This window comes from Phalacrocorax carbo, chromosome 4, assembly GCF_963921805.1.
Source record: "Phalacrocorax carbo chromosome 4, bPhaCar2.1, whole genome shotgun sequence".
Lineage (NCBI taxonomy): Eukaryota > Metazoa > Chordata > Aves > Suliformes > Phalacrocoracidae > Phalacrocorax > Phalacrocorax carbo.
Genome location: NC_087516.1, coordinates 50846058 through 50862972, shown reverse-complemented (window position 1 = coordinate 50862972; position 16915 = coordinate 50846058). Strand labels below are relative to the sequence as shown.

Here is a 16915-nt window from a genome sequence, read left to right as displayed (position 1 = left end):
CTGGCTGGATGGCTGGGCCCAGAGAGTCATGGGGAACTGAGCTAAATCCAGTTGGTGGGCGGTCACGAGTGGGGTTCCCCAGGGCTCAGTGCTGGGACCAGTCTGTTTAAAATCTTTATCAATGATCTGGATGAGGGGATCAAGTGCACCCTCAGTAAGTTTGCAGGTGACACCAAGTTGGGTGGGAGTGTTGATCTGCTTGAGGGTAGGAAGGCTGTGCAGAGGGACCTGGACAGGCTGGATCGATGGGCTGAGCCCAGTTGTATGAGGTTCAACAAGGCTCAGTGTCGGGTCCCACGCTTGGGTCGCAACAATGCCATGCAATGCTCCAGGCTTGGGGAAGGGTGGCTGGAAAGCTGCCCGGCGGAAAAGGGCCTGGGGGTGCCGGTTGACAGCCAGCTGAATATGAGCCAGCAGTGTGCCCAGGTGGCCAAGAAGGCCACCAGCGTCCTGGCTTGTATCAGAACGAGTGTGGCCAGCAGGAGTAGAGGAGTGATCGAGCCCCTGTACTCGGCACTGGTGAGGCCGCACCTGGAATACCGCATTGAGTTTTGGGCCCTCTACACTACAAGAAAGACATTGAGGTGCTGGAGCGTGTCCAGAGAAGGGCAATGAAGCTGGTGAAGGGTCTAGTGCACAAGTCTTCTGTGGGGCGGCTGAGGGAACTGCGGCTGTTTAACCTGGAGAAGAGGAGTCTGAGGGGAGACCTTCTCGCTCTCTACAACTACCTGAAAGGAGGTTGTAGTGAGGTGGGTGTCGGTCTCTTTCTCCCAGGTCACTCGCAATAGGATGAGAGGAAATGGCTTCAAGCTGCGCCAGGGGAGGTTTAGGTTAGATATTAGGAAAAATTTTTCCACTTCAAGAATGGTCAGGCACTGGAACAGGCTGTCCAGAGAGGTGGTAGAGAGGCCATCCCTGCAGGTATTTAAAAGATGTGTAGACATAGCCATTCAGGTCATAGTTTAGGAGACACAGTAGTGCTGGGTTGATGGTTAGACTTGGTGATCCTAGAGGTCTCCTCCAACCTTAATGATTCTATAATTCTATACAAGTGTACAATACGTTTCTAACTACTATGCATTTATATTTTCCTTGGAGGCAGGGAAATATCTTACTTTTCTTTTTTTTAAAAAAAAAAAAATCCTTTCTGGTAGAAAACTCCTCTTCCTGTTTGGCAGAGGGTGGTGCTGCTCAAATGCCACCAAATGCTCACTAGAGCCACAACCGCCATTTCCCAGGCCACCTGACTGAGTTTTGGGCAAGCTGAAACAAGACCACAGGCCTTGATTCATCTTGCCCCCCTATAACACAGATAGTTTGAAAATTAAAAATGTTTGATAAGATTTATTTGTAGGTATAACAGATACAGTACCAGAAGTAAAATTACAGATTATATTGCAAACATATACATTTTTAATATATACATACACACACACATATATATGTGTGTACACGGTACCTCATTATTAATCCTACCTCAATTAATTAATTAATCCTACGTGCTCTACATTTACCTGCGCAGCTAGAGCAAAGAGAATAGCACCCTTCCTTCATACGCTCAGGAAAGTTAAAGCCTAAGTCCACATGATAGAAAGCCTGTGCTAAGCCAATAAATTAACTATATTTGCATACACTAATGATGTCCCACAGTTCTGGGCAGCCAGGCAAGCACCATGAGGCCATGTCATTGCTGGCTGCATCCCCAGGCTGCAGCTCACAAGCAGGTGCTGAGCACCCCCCTCCCTGGGCCCATTTTGGGGTGAGGTGGTAGGGGTTCCACAAGCAAACAGGACAACTGGCCCTGGCACCCAAGGGAGCACCTCAGCCACTAAACTGCACCCTGGCCCCAGACATGCACACACAACACAGATACAGACATACACGCTCACTCACTCTCCCTCTGCAAGTGTCTGTTGTGGCAGTTCCTCTGGTATTACTCCCACAGGCCCCTTGTAAATCAATTACTTGCCATTAATTAACAAACAGCTCTGAGGCTAGTATGATCTAGAGGTGTGCAGGGTACTGCAGGGCAGCCAGGCCCTCCAGCACCGAGGTTGCCCAGACCAGGGGGGAAGCTGCCCCAGGGGTCCTGCCTACAGCTGCAGGGCCAGGCAGGAGAAGCCATGGGTTGGAAAAGCCTCCCTAGCCTTCAGTGTCACAAGGAAAGGCACCACGGCATGCCCTGCTGCCTGCAAGATGCGAGGAAAGGAGAAGAAATGCCAGGGATGTGGGGATGAAGCAATAAGGATGGACAGACTCAGGTCTGGTCTCACTGCCCAGCTCTTCCGGCAGACCAGCCTGACTTCAGCTGAGCCAGGACAGGCAGATAAAACAGCTCCTGCTCTGTCCACAGAGACAGCAAGTGCCCTGGGGCTGGGGCTGTATCAGCACACCAGGCTAAATCCAGGTGAGGAAGGGGAAAGGCAGCATTTGATCAAAGCAAGCAGCAGGGCCAAGGGAGAGGTCAGAAGCACCCTTCTTCCAGATGCTCAGATGTGCAGTGAGACCAGGGGGAGAGGCAGTGCCTGTGTCTGGCACAGCCCCTCCTTTGCTTCCTGACACAAAGGCAGCCAACTCAGAATTAAACATCAAATTTATTGCATAATACTGTACTATGTACACACACATCGAAAATAAACATTTGATATAATTGTATATTTGTCTTTAATGCTGCATTAGAAAGAGGCTGGAGGGCTCTCAGTGTAGCCCACAGCTTGTGTTAAAAAAACCCAGAAGCCTAAAACTTTTTTTTTTAAAACGAGGTGCAAAGTTCAATACTGTGTATTGAACACGGTGCATAAATACTATGTCCTAATAACAAGTCAATGTCAAAACCACCCTAGGCTTAAAATGAGATTTACATCAAGAGCTGGAAAATTAGGGGGGATCATTCAAACTTCATTTAATGGTGGGGTCAGACTGGGGGGAAAGAGGACAAAGGCTCTCCAATCTTACAGGACAGATTTAGGTAACGATTTTGCCTACTTAAGTCCTAATGTACATTTTCAGTCTAATTTATACAGATTGTCCTTTAGGGCCCCCCAGCAAAACAGCTGTGAAGTGAAAGGGCTCCTCTCAAACAGCAAAATAAGGTAACTCTAGCTGCAAAAACAAAACCAATCTCCAAACAGAGGGTTATTGCTCAAATACGGGTCTTGTGTATTTCTTTTCTCTGACCTGATGAGGCTGGAGAGCTCATACACGCCTCATACATTCACACACCGCACACGCGTGCCTGTGCACATTCACACACACGTGACTCCTCAGGAGGAAGGCGGCAGTGGTGAAAGCAGCCACCTCACCTTGTATTGGAATAACAGGTCTGTTCAGATGGAACAACAGGGCTCAACGAAGCCCACCCGTCTAACTCATAGACTTGCCAAGATAGAAACACAACACTAGAGAGATGCAATTTGAGAAACCCGTTACTATAAGAAGGGTTTTTCCTTCCACAGGTCTGAACACAAACCCTGGTCCAGAGGAGTCTGAGGCTTCTTTAAGATGGCACTGCAAGACAAGTGCGGAAAACCAAGCCAACCCTCCTCCCCGCCCCCAAACCATCATATTTTCTAAGACATACTGGAGCAAAAAGACAGAGCATCACTAGTACATTGCCCTGGGGGTCATAAAATGACATCCCAGCCCAGTACCATCCACCAAGGACCAAAGGGCAGAGGGGACATTTCCATTCAAAGCAAGCAAGAACCAGCTTGCTTTTAAAAAGGGAAGAAAAAGGGGGATGGGGAGTGTGGAAATCACAGCCTTTCAAAAAGGAGATGGCTATTTCATCCTCAGCTTCCACCATAGCCTAAATGCAATGAACATCAAAATGTTTAAATTGCACTAAAAGGAGAGGTAAGTGTGTGTGGTGTGTGTACGGGCAATGAAAGCAAACTACAAGGTATTGCTGGGAGGGCAGTGGTGTCAAGCTGGAGGCAAAACAACAAAAATGCCCACTGAACTGCTTTTGTTCAGTAGATCAGAGCTTTCAAAGCAATAGCCTCTCCCTGCTGAAGCCTCACAAAATGCTGGCAGCATCAGGCTGAGACTGCGTTATCTCAATCTGTTATTACTATTAATTATATTTTCCCCCAAAGTGTTCTGATCCATTCCCTTACAAAAATAAAGCCAAGCCCATCAATTTCTTCCTCCGTACCCAAGTGTCTGTGCCTCTGCCCCATTGGTCAAGCTAAGCTAAAGCCCTCGTAGTGATCGATGGCTTGCACCAACCGGGCGCTGAGGATCTCCTTGCTGCTGTACTTGGGCAGGTCCAGGAGATTGTAGCAGGTATGTGCCACAGGCAGGTACTGCTCCCCGCTGGCAGTGGACTGGATGACGATGCGCAGGCTGGACATGCCGTAGATGGGAATGCGGTCACTGCCTGTCAGAAACACTAGGAGAAGCAGAGGGAAGGTTGGACAGTTCGGGCAGGTGACCTTGCGCTGAGAGCTGCACCTGAAGGCAAACTCCATCCCCACCCGCATGGCAGGACCCTGCCCAGAGGGTCTGAAATGCTGACTAAACTCCATGCAGGGCACGGCTGGCATCACAGGGAAGGTGCAGAAGAGCAGAGGCAAGAAGTAAGGCTGTTTGCTGGGTGCACAGATGAGTAAGTAAAGCAGCCTATGGCTCCCCCTTCCCTTAAAGGCTCCCTCTTACGGGGTAGTTACCCACAAAAGCCTCTGCTGTGAACTGGGACTCCCAGCACCCTCTCTACACAGCTGCTAACTTTAGTTGGAAAAATGGCTTGGCCAAAACTTGCATGCTCAAACATGTGGGACAACTAGCTGGCTGCTTATTCCTTGGTGGGGGGAACTTCACATAAAAACACTGGCCTTTGTTTCCAGCAGTCACAGAATCACAAAGTGGCTGATGTTGAAGGGGCTTCTGGAGGTCCTCTGGGCCAAACCCCCTGCCTGGATTGTGTCCAGCTTTTGAGTACCTCCACAGATGGAGACTCCACCACCTCTGGGCAACTGTGCCAGTGCTTGGTCACCCTCACAGGGCAAAACTCTTCCCTACCATTCAGGAGGAACCCGCTGTGTTTCAGTTTATGCCCATTGTCTCTGGGCACCACTGAAAAAAGTCTGGCTCCATCCTCTCTGCATCCTCCCTGCAAGTATTCATATACACTGAGGAAGTCCCCTATGAACCTTCTCTTCTCTGTGCTGAAGAGTGCCAGCTCTCACAGCCTTTCCTCATAGGAGACATGCTCCACTCCCCCAGTCATCTTAGCAGCCCTTTGCTGGTCTTTCTCCTGTATGTCGATGTCTCTGGTACACTGGGGAGTCCAGAACTAGGCACAGTACTCCAGGCAGAGCAGAAAGATCACCTGCCTCAACCTGCTGGCAACAGCCCTCATAATGGAGCTCAGGATACCATTCACCTTCTTTGCAGCAGGGGCACATTGCTGGCTCACGGTCAACTTGGTGTCCACCAGCACTCCCAGGGGAGTGAAAGTTGCTGACTGTAGCAACAAACTCAGAACCACCTACCCTTAAAACCATGTATTTCTCCTAGTCTCACCTTTTGTCCCCAAATAAAGTGACCCCCACAAAGCCGCTCAGATCTGTGGGTGGCTGGGACACTTGAAGCAGCACACACAGACATGCACTTCCCAAGGCCGCTTCTGCGGGGGATTATTTCTTCTCAGCACACCACCCACCATACTAGCAGGAGGAGACCACCATCAGGAGGAGAGGTATCTGCTACCAGTCACACCAATTCAGTCTCATTTTCCTGTCACATTATACACTAGCTTCTCCACTCAGCTGTCACCCTACCACTGCTCCGTTACCCTTAAAGAGAAGAGTGCTGCAATGCCTGAAGGCTCAGCCTGCAGAAGAATCACAGAATCCCAGATTAAGCGTGGGCACTAAGGACTGCTATGAATTTGCCTCCTGGCAATGAGAACCGATGGATACTGCACTCCCTTGTGAGAGACTGCATTGAATCTTGCACTGCAGATATCACCCAGTGATTTTGAGGGTAAAAATGAACAAAACGAAAAAACCAAGAGAGGGAGAAAATATACCATCTGACTAGCAGATAACTCAGGGGATAGCCATTCATGCAGGATCATCTTCTAGCACTTAATGCAATGTGCCATAACCCTGGAGCTCTGCAGACACTCCCACGGCTCAATTTCACAAGACACTCTGCACCACTGCAAGATACTTACAGAGAAATTTCTTCTTCTTTTCCAAGGGAAATGCATGAAAGGTTTCCCAAAACATTCTCACAGTTGGGTGTGTCGCAGTGTAGTCTCCCTTATAGACAGCGCTCTATTAAAAAACAAAAAGGCACATCATTTCATCTGGCACTAGAAAGCAAAGACTAAGCAGAAACCAGACCTGATCTCTTCTGGTGTCTGACATCAGATCGATGTCTGACAGTTATGAAATGGAGCACAGGATGGGTCATGGGCAACAGCACGGCTCAAAGACCCAGCAAAGGGTTCTCCCAGCAATACGTGGAAGGCAGGCATTAGGCTTCTAGCTAGTCGGCTAATTACACGTGTCACAAGGAATCCTGGAGTACCTGTTCACAGACTGTGCTCCTGAACAGGATCAAGTGTTCTGCACATTGCAAAGCCACTTTTACTGCTGAGGCTGAGACAGAGCCGCTTGCTGATCTATGCACTCTGAAAGGTTACAACTCCTAATTTGAGTCCAGATTCCCCTTTCAGCTCTTGGCTGTGTACTTTTGGCCGTTGTGCAATGAAGCAAGTTTTATGTGGGTGAGACCCTGACTTTGTCTCTTCCCTTCAGCCTTAGGTTTCATCCTTAATAAACAGAGATGGAGTCCTTCTCCCCAGCCTTTCGCACCCTGAATTTCCTCCTTAAGCTTTATCAGTCACAGGACAGCCCAGTAAGAAACTTTGTGTGAATGATGGCAAGGTGTACAAGGAGCATAAAAAAAAGACATCCATGGCTCATCGCATCTTATGTCCCAGGCTAGTGTCCACCTCATACAACTGCACAATCCTGGTACTTGTGGAAAAAGAAAAAAAAAGAAAAATATGACAAGAGGGAAGCTTTACCTCCTCCAGTTCCTCCCAGTTGTAGTTACTGTTTCCAACTATCATGGCCCTGAGTTCTGTGGGCTGGAAGAGTTCCAGGACTTTCCCACCACACACTTTCAGGAAGCCAGTGGAAAAGGCTGTGTACCACTCATGGATGGAGAGGTTGAAGACGTAATTTACGTAGGCTTCAACAAATTCTTCCCTAGTACATTGAGAGAGAGCAGGCAAAGGAAAGCACTTTTAATCATATGCCTGAGCAACAGCACTGCTAAGTTTTCCTGTTTCTGCCTGTAATACATCTGGCAAGCATGAGTCTCCAACAGGTTCAACCTACTGTCCTCCTCTCACTGAGTCACTGCAACTTGGGCAAAGTACTAGGCAGCAAGTACCACCATATGTCTTAGTCCTCGGCAGCAGCAGCACAGTGGGGTCCCCCAGCAGCCCAGGCTCTGCGCTACCAATAAACCCAGCCAGCGGCCTTGCATCCATTTGCCCACAGGGCCAGGATGACGCCGAGTGCTGGGGAGGTGTCAGGAACAAACCCCTCTTCCCCGGGGAATCCATGCGTGCACAGAGGCTGTGTTAAGCAAATACCAGGATTCAGTCACCAGAGGAATGAGTCCATCCCCGGGCCCAGCTCCTGCATCCCTACATTTAGCAAGCCCAGGAAATCACCTTCTCAGTCTGCAGGTGTCTCGAGTTACTCAGCACAGGGCTCTGTGCCCACCTGCAATGACCACAGTCTGCCAGGTTGCTGTGAGCACATGCTCTGCTGGGGAGAGGAAACCAAATCAGACAGACAGTGCCCAGAAGACTACCATTTCCAAAACCAAGAGCCTCACAGAGCCCTAGTTAGAAGCCCTGTGAATTTTCAGAGGCAGTTGCTGCTGACTCAGTCCCCAACAAGTATTGCCAGTGGTTCAGCACTTTTAAAGCCAAAGCCATAGCCTAGAAGCAGGCTGAGGAAATCCTGCTCTGAAAAGTCTTGATCTGACACTGTATGGCCAATTCCCTCCCTCCTGGCCCCAAAGAGAAAGCAACCGAAAGAAATCAAGAAACACCCCTCACTAGAGAGCAAGAAAACAGTCTTAAGAAGCCTCCTTCCTATTCAGCCTTCACACTCTGGTTAAATAAATACAGGACGTGTGCATTTGGAGTACGTGGCAAAGAGAATGACTCCTCTCAGAATGACAGCCCTGTTTTGCTTCAAGGCTTCCCAAGAACAGCATTAAAATAAAAACACCATTCTGTAGTCATTGGCAAGAAACTTGTGGCAGGCCCTGGCCAAACCCTGTCTCTGGATTTTGTTAGGAGGTTAAGCATCCTTATTCTACTCTCTTTCCTATTCTCAGAGCACCAGGATCTATGTGCAACACTAGAATTTTATTTGTGCAATGACTTAAATGTTACCCGACTTTTTAAAAAAAAAAACAAACCTGACAATAATGCACCAGCCAACATGGCAAACTGGGACAGGAAACTATTCTGTGGGTGGAGGTGTCGGGTCTGCCTGGCATTTAAGAACAGCTCACACCTGCACTCAGAGGATAAGCTGATCAGGGAACACCACAGAATCCGGTATCTCAATCTCTAGCTGAGGAGGTCACAATTGAAAGAAGTATTTTGACCTTTTGGTAGAGGAATTCTAAATGCATATGTTATGTAAAAGCAGTGAGGGATGGATGAGGAAGTAAAAAAAGAATAAGGAAGCAGACAGACAAATATGAGCAATTGGAATAAGAAATCATAGAGCAAAGGGAGAGTTATTTTCCAGTGCATTTGTTTTATTGTCATTTTCCTAATAGTCACCTGAGCATTAGGGAAATCCAAGCTGATTAAGCACTTAACTATTGCTAATACCTCTGTGGTTACTACAGTCATGAACCCTTTATCAAGAACATTTTATATTGTGATACCCAATATGAACTCCAAAGGAGAAAGGGAAAATGCAGGCATTTCCTACTTGGCATTTTTCAGCCAAAGCAGTCCTGTACATTCTGCAGTTCCCAGCGAACTTTGCTCAAGCAGGAAGGGCAGTGCCCAAAGACATGCACACAGTAAAACTATTCAGGCCAGGAGGGCAGTAAATTGGTCCCTGGCCTCTAAGTGTAGGGGTGGAGGAAGTCATTAAACACTAAGGTGGATGAATTGACAGTCATGTCTAGACTTGGATTTAGAGGTTAGCTTGAGTTCAAAACTCTGGTCAAGATGAAGCAAGTGCATTTTGGAATGTGTTAAGCCAGTGGAACTACGCACTAGCCTTTCTCCTTAAGGATTTTCTTCTCCTGTTGCCTATCCTGACTTAATAAACAGCGGCAGGAGCTAACCTGGGTGCTCGTCCCAAACATTTGCTCAGCTAAAAATTCTTGTTCCTCCCCCCAGGCCAGTACGGCACACAGTAGAAAAATGGTCTTTCTTCCTTTGAGTGTACATGCCCAGCCTAAAAACCTGAAGGGTACTATCACTGGCATTTTCATCTTTACTTCTCTATCACAAGTGTAGAATAAACTCTATTCTGTTTACCTGAAGCTCTCTTTGCAGGGGGACACTTACACTGCTCCATCTCCACGTGGGTTTTGCATGGAGGAAGCTATTTAGCTGTAAAATTGCACCCTTTTGGGCAGCAGTAAAGTAGGTAAGAAGGTAATACAGACAAAGCTTTTGTTACAGCAATGGCTTTAGACACAATCAGAACTCTTTAAATAATCAGATTAATAGGAAATGACTTCATCTCCAGGCTTGCCAGCAAGGTCTTCAGCAATCCTAGCACAAGCCCCTAACCATGCTCCTGATTAGTCACTGGATCACACTGTTTTGCCAGCAGAGAAATAATTTGAACACTGGTTTAAGTAATAAAGGCATTTGTAGAAATCCAATTACGAGAAGATTATGAGAAGAAAATAGTTTAGCAGCTGGAAGAAAAAAGTGGGGGAAATGGTAGCTGTGCTAGTAATAACTCTCAGGCGTTCAGTCAAACGGAAAGGAATCTGCATACAGTAGGGCCTTATGGCTCTAATCAGGGATGGTGGTCCTCTATCAGGCGTACTCAAGGGAAAGTGTTTCCGGCTCCAGAATGAATAGCATACACAAGTTTGCTAGGCTCAGTTTTGTCGGTCACTACAGTTTCTCTCTAAACCATCATGGAGATTCATCTTCAAGGGCCAAAATCATGTTGCAATCTCTATTTACCATGAGAAAACTGCCAAAGGTCTATATGAAGGCCTTTTACAGGGAAGACGTCCATCCAAAAAGGCGTGGGACATTTTCCAAACATTGGTGGAAAGATCATGAAAACTTACTTTTTATTCAAGTGCCACTGGCACCCAGTAACTGTTTGGTCTTACAATTTGTTTACAGTGACTTCTAATTTTATCCCACATTCCACTTCGGTCAAATTTTCTGTGACATTGCACCTGACTTCACCGCAAGTGTGAGTCCATCCCCACATATGCCTCACTTGCCTGTTGTCCTTCTGCACCAGAATTTTATCTCCATCTTCAATCAGGTTCTTCTGCTCTGTCACACCATAGCTTTCCCTGCAGATCTATAAAAAACCCAGAAAACTAATTTTACCAGAAGTACTTTTCAGGCCATATGCCTGCAGAAAGAAACAGAGTTCTCTTTCACAGTTGATGACAGGCATGTGAAGGGTAGGCCAGAGAAAAGGGTATATGCAGAACATTTTTCCTCTGCTCCAAATGCCCTGTATGCTTCACCACCTTCCAACATTTATATTTGCTGCAGGACTGCTATTAAGTCTAAATGCAAACCCAGAAAGGAAGAAGTTATTCTTTTAGGTAAATTTCTCGTGGAAAAAAAAAAACCTTAAGAGATTGATAACTAAAAAAGCTGTATTTAACTAAGCCCACATGCTCAGGCAATAAAAAGGACTCCTTTTTTATAATAGTTCAATAGGTTAATTCATCTGCTCTCACTACAAGATGGCACGACCACAGATGGCTTCCTGCTTTTGCCTAGCCTAGGATGGCACCAATAAACATATATTCTGTACACACAAAATTGTTCATGCAGAGAAAATGCAAAAGGGTGAATTTTCAAGTTGCCATACACAAAGGAGGCTCAGATTTTGTCATGCAAGATGGGTTAATGTCAAAGTTGGGGATACCAGTTATTTATTCATTTCAAAGTTTTAGCAGATGTATCTGTATGTCTTTATATACTATGCAGTATATCTTGCAAGAAAGTAAGAATGCCCTTTTTTGTGAAAATAGAATTTGGAGAAAGATTTATTGTTACTTCAAAGGTATTCTTTTTTACTAGTCTGCATCATCATCACTATGGCTTCATTGCCTCATCCTGAATTGCAGCTCTGACCTGCATGAGACAGCCAGACCCAGGTATGACTCACTCCAGAGGTAAGTTTGATCCAAGAGAGTTTGTGTTCTCATTAATGAAACAAGGAAATGGGCAACACTATCCTAGTCAGCAAGGACTTTCTTCACAGTGTGTAGCAGTGTTTTCTGGTACCTTGCTTTCACCCCAGGCAGGCCCTGAACAGAGCGCCAAGAACTCAGATCAAGCTCAGGATGAGCCCATCACTCGTAACCTGTTAGAGCATCAGGACTTTAAAGCAAAGACATTGAAACACAGAAGCCCTTAACCTGCCCAAGTCAGAGGAGAACATAGCTTGGGGAATAATGACACTGTATCTCTTTGTGAGGTTCTAGAGGTTCGCACATGATGAGGGACATACCTGATATTCCAATGTACATTGAAGATTGAGCCCTTAATATCACGGAATCTCCACTGTGTAATGGGAACTATCGCATCTAGGTTACTAACTAGAAAAAAAATACTTTTACTGCCACAGTAGCACAAGGAAGCTGACTACCTCAGCATGTCTCCTAGCAATAGTCTCCAGCGTTCTGTTTCTAAGTCAGTCTGACCAAGCACACTCAATACAAATTTAGGTTAAAAAAGTATTAATATTATTACAACAAGGAAAATTCTGAATTGTGTTAGCATTTCAAGAGTTGACCTAGTGATGTGAAAGCCTAACTTCCATTTTCAAGGAGGACTCAGGAATCTACTTCTCACTAATGTGAGAAGTTGGCCATTGGCATGTAAGTCACATGCCACAGTGAAAAGGCTATTTTGAAAACTGTTCTGCTTAATCTACTTACTAGCTTGGTTTTCATGACCATATACAAAAGAACAAAGGAGCTAACAGCAAAGAATTTTAACATTTTAACATTAACATGGGGCATGTGCTACAGGCATAGTTTGGAATCAACCACAATATACATGAATAAGTAGATGGGCTTCAACTCTACCATAGCAATCACAGAGCTGATATGTTAAGTGCATCTTACTGTAAAATTCAAGCAGAATGTCTCCTCTACATCTTCCCCAGGGTAATCTAAAAGTTGCTGAAGACTCCTACATGAGAGGTCGGGAAAGAAATAAGAAGCAAGAAAAAAAAAATCAGATATTCAAAAAGCCATACATCTTAAGGGGAAAAGAAATTCAGCAAACAAACAGCATCATACATCTGGGTAACAGGATTGCAAGAGAGAATCTCTGAGTCGCCTGAAAGGGTATGAAAGAAAGCACCTCTTATCTGAGGTGTATTTGTTAGAAGCAGGATAAATGCCAGTCCACACAAATTATCAATATAGTCCATGCCCATATAGTAGTTCATGGATTCCCTTTAATGATCCTGGCCTTAGAATCGAATTACATTCCTAATTCTTAGAGAGTGCTAGATATTTATGCCACCACTGCACGATGGTCCCAGGGAGTGGAGGAAGAAAGGGTGGTGGTGGATTATAACTGTATCCTCAATTATGTAGAAAATATTCTTCTCCTAACCCTCAAAATCCTGCTGCTATCTTCCTGGCATTTTATCTCGTTCTTACTAAATACAGCTGTCCCTTTGTGCAGATACATCAGACAGCAACTCAGAATAAAAGATGACAGCAGTCAGACAGTGCAATCTTAACCTCTCAGTGTCAGAGGGGACCAATATCCCCATGCAACTGGGCTGAAAAGATTCAATACATCATCTAGATGATGTCGTTCCTTCACTCCTTTCAACTCCCTTCTTCCTGGCACGGGAGCAGGCCAGAGTTACACTGTTTCAGGGATGGGACAGTTCACATTCTACACACAGTTCCCATCCTGGACTATACCATGAGACACGCAGCGGATCTGCCACTAACCCAGGCCTGGCTGGGGGAAAGGCTGAGGCTAGGATTCGATCATGCATGCAATCACACAGTAGAGGGACAGGCCCCCCCCCCCCCCCCGCTGTTTTCAAAGGAGTGCGGTAGGTATCTTTCAGCTGTGTTGATATCCAGTTTCTGGGGGTCAGAAAGGTGGGTACAGAGGTTACAGCCTAAGCAGATGGATCTGACAGCATGCAGGAGAGAAGTCTTACATGAAATTCACCCTGGCATATGTACTTTGCTAGGATGACAGTGCCCCTAATTAATCAGTCACTCAAAAGGATCAGGAGATGTTTTACTGAACAGCTTTTACCCAATTTGGCATTTCTTGTTCTCAGGTGGATGGTCTCCCTTCCCAGAAAGGCTGCAAATTTTGTTTTTCATACCTTCCTTCTGTAGGGGATAGCTCCTTCAAATCCTCTAGGCAGGGCTTCACATTCAAGAGTTTTTTGTACAGAGCCAAAGGAAAGTGAAGGTCTACCACTGTGAAGTTGTATATTGCAAGACCACATATGATGCCAATCAGGTGAAACCAGTTGTGTTCTACAAAACACTGCAAAACCACACAGAGAAGTCCTGATGAGAGAGACTGTCATGGGTGCGATGCACAGCACCCTTTCCCCCATGTGCAAAGAAGCCAGCCCCTGCCTCTCCAACTGGGACAGAATCAGAGCGCTCCAATCAGGTCCCAGTTTGGTTGTGAATTTCTTGCTGGAGTGTGGCACAGAAATGAAGATTCAGAAACCAAGCCCTATTGCTTTTGTAAGCCAGGATTAGCTGTGGAAACAGCAACAGCTGCTTTCCACCTTATCTGCCTTTTATTTCCTTTTTACATACCTCTGCATTTAGACATTAACAAAGCTTTGACATTTGCTGTCTATGTAGTGCAAGGAAATGTGTTAACAATTCTCTCCCTATCACCCATCCTGTTTTCTTTTAAAAGCTTATGTATAACCACAGTGCCACCCAGGAAAATATGCCAACATAGGTGTTGGTATACCAGCCTTCATTCCTTCGCATATTTACTCTCACACTAGTATGTCAGTCACAGACTGGCTGCCTATATTTGCTAAATGTTGTAAATACATGACTCTCATTCTCAGTGCTGAAATTACACTGTCATTATTCTTAGTGTCAAAAGACTTGTTAATGCTACAAAAACACGAGAAGGAATTGCTCTGTAATACTGTTTACAAGTTGCAAAAGGTGCCATGTGATTTTGTTCCTTGTAAAATGTAATTAATAAATGAAAAGAACTCCCACCAGGGCACCTACACCTTAAGGGAAGACTGACAACATTTTCCATCTTGCTGGCTAGGCAGGTGAAGAAACAAGGGATATAAACCACCACCTCCAGCACAATGCTATCTGACAGGTACAGAACTTGCACTCCACACCCTTCCAAAACCAACCAACTTTATTACAAACAGTGTTTCTTGCCATTTAAGACCTTCCTCACATAAAACATTAACAAGTTTAGACCTTGAAGGTGATAGCGATGCATGACTAAGTGGATTGGTTGCTATTACGTGAACAGCAAGGGAAGTACAGAATTCTAATGCCATTACGACCTAAACCTCTGGTTCTGTAAAACAGCACATGATTATCACATTTGTGATAAGAGTTCTATTAACTGTCATCTGATACTTAATGCAAGTCTTATTATGGGATAAGAATAAAGAGAAAGAGCCAACTCCTTAACAGGCACAATCACCACTGTTCTACTAAAGTTAATGGACCTATACTAATTTCTACTGACAGAAAATAGAGCTCACATTGTATCGTGTGTCGAAAAAAATGAGAGGAAGATCACTTCTTTCCCATAGTTTGCCACTGACTTTGATTTTAATGCAGCATATTATTTCAACCTGGACATATAAAGGGCAATGGCTTACCGTGTCTGAAAACCACAGCAGGTTTGACTCTGGGTAGTAAGTAAACATGCCATAGATGGGGTTGAGGAGTTCTTTTAATAACAGGAGGAAAAATTCCTTTGTCACTCCTCCAGCATCAACAGCTTCCTCACCATCAAAGATGACCTGCAGAAAAAGCAGGTCAGTAACAGGGATGCAGAGCCGAGACTGAGCAAACCACATCTTTCTAATTGGGAGCCACGCGGAGCCATTTGTCTAACATGCCCGAACCCACTACAACCCATGAGCCTGTTCCAGTGCTCTGCTTGCAGGGAGGGAAAGGGAACAGGGGGTGGCAAATGAGATATTTTGAAAATGTTTAACTCCTTACACAAGCCATAAATAACCACCTGTCCTCCCAATAAGAGAAGCAGCAACATGACAGCAGCTGCTGAATTTTGTAGCAACCTCTCAGATGTCCTGCAGAAGAGCAAAACAGACTGCATAATACCATAGAAATGTTTCCTCCCCCACCCCTTATACAGTAGACACACCAGGAAGAGAGAGTAAACCCCATCCTAGCCTTATTGTAAATTGTCCACTGCCAAAACACTCCAGGAGTCCGAGAGGAGAAAGACTCGACCCCTACATTGATTAGATCAAGTGTCCCTATATGCTATACCTACAGATAAGCCACTGTACACTGGTGAAGTGGTAACATGAAGGGCTGAAAGGCTGCAGAAGTGTCAGCTGGATAAGAAGGTGCTAAAAGGTGTGGGGAAAACTTACTTTAAGAGGCTTTTTCAAATCAATATCTGAATGGATGCTCAACTCCCTTAAAGCATCGCCGACTAAGTTACTCCTGCGAACATGAAGTACCAGGAAAGGGCTTCTGGCCAGTAAAGGCTCCAGGGTGAGAAGCATGAAGACATTCTGCAAATTTGCACCATTTATTGCAACCTATAAATAAGAGAGGGGTGAAAAACAGCTGTTGCTCAGCTCCTTTCTTCCTATGAAAGGAAAACAGTTAACAACTATGCACCTGGTGTTCCTTTCTTCCTTACTCTTTTAGTTTGGTTTCCCCAGGGTACAAGGATTATGTACTCACTCTGTACAAGTGTGTGCGCGTGTGTGCCTACCTGCCTGCCCCTCCGTTTCCCACACCAACACTTTGAGTCCACAGATCAATTCACCAAATTTGAGCAGAGAGATCAAATTCCTGAACAGTTTTTTCACATGAGGCAGGTGCGTGGGAAAGACACTTTACTGATGCTCTTATTGAGTCAAGAAACTCCATGTGAACACAACCCTGATAAGAGTCCACAAGGGAGAGCAGCGTTACTAACATACCAGGCGAGGAGTTAACCGCGTCTTGCAAGGCACCAGGGAACCCATCACATACCAAAGCTCCCATCTACATGGATTTTCTGGCATTGGGTAAGGCACGAAGTCCAGTCAAAGCTTTGACCACACATAGTATGTTCAATCTCATGCATCATCCACAGTAAGTGGCAAATCTACATTTGAAAATTCAGTTTAAAGTCAGTTGACCCTGTGACAGAAATCCACTTGGAACCAGGCTTCTTCCATTCCAGCACTCAGAAGTACTGGTTTCTTTGGCCTCTAAGTGGTTGTCTTCATAAAGATCCTATCTCTCAGAACAGCAAAACCTTGACCAGCCTGCTGTCCTGCCAAGACAGGGTAGATGCCCTCCTCAAGCAGTCCACTGCTCACAAACTGAGCAGCTGGAAATACACAGAAGAGGGTGGCAAAATGAAAGCAGAAGGTGACTCCAGCTTCTGAGTGTAGGCCAAGACTCTTCTGCCTTACTGCAGGCTATATGTTCAAGC

At 45.6% G+C, this 16915-nt stretch overlaps 1 protein-coding gene across 3 annotated transcripts in view; it reads right to left on the bottom strand.

The window, feature by feature from the left end:
* Positions 1-2575: 2575 nt before the first annotated feature.
* Positions 2576-16915, bottom strand: part of HERC3 (HECT and RLD domain containing E3 ubiquitin protein ligase 3) — a 52641-nt gene continuing 38301 nt past the window's right edge. For 2 of the 3 annotated variants that reach the window (XM_064449927.1, XM_064449929.1), the window contains 8 exons: positions 15855-16025; positions 15108-15251; positions 13599-13765; positions 12358-12424; positions 10486-10568; positions 7043-7226; positions 6182-6284; positions 2576-4393 (listed from right to left, as the gene is read on the bottom strand). In XM_064449927.1, the coding sequence (XP_064305997.1) occupies positions 4185-4393; positions 6182-6284; positions 7043-7226; positions 10486-10568; positions 12358-12424; positions 13599-13765; positions 15108-15251; positions 15855-16025 (1128 nt within the window). In that variant the 3' untranslated portion in view covers positions 2576-4184. The remainder of the gene's footprint in view (positions 4394-6181; positions 6285-7042; positions 7227-10485; positions 10569-12357; positions 12425-13598; positions 13766-15107; positions 15252-15854; positions 16026-16915) is intronic. The other variant, XR_010372697.1, reaches the window with a different exon arrangement.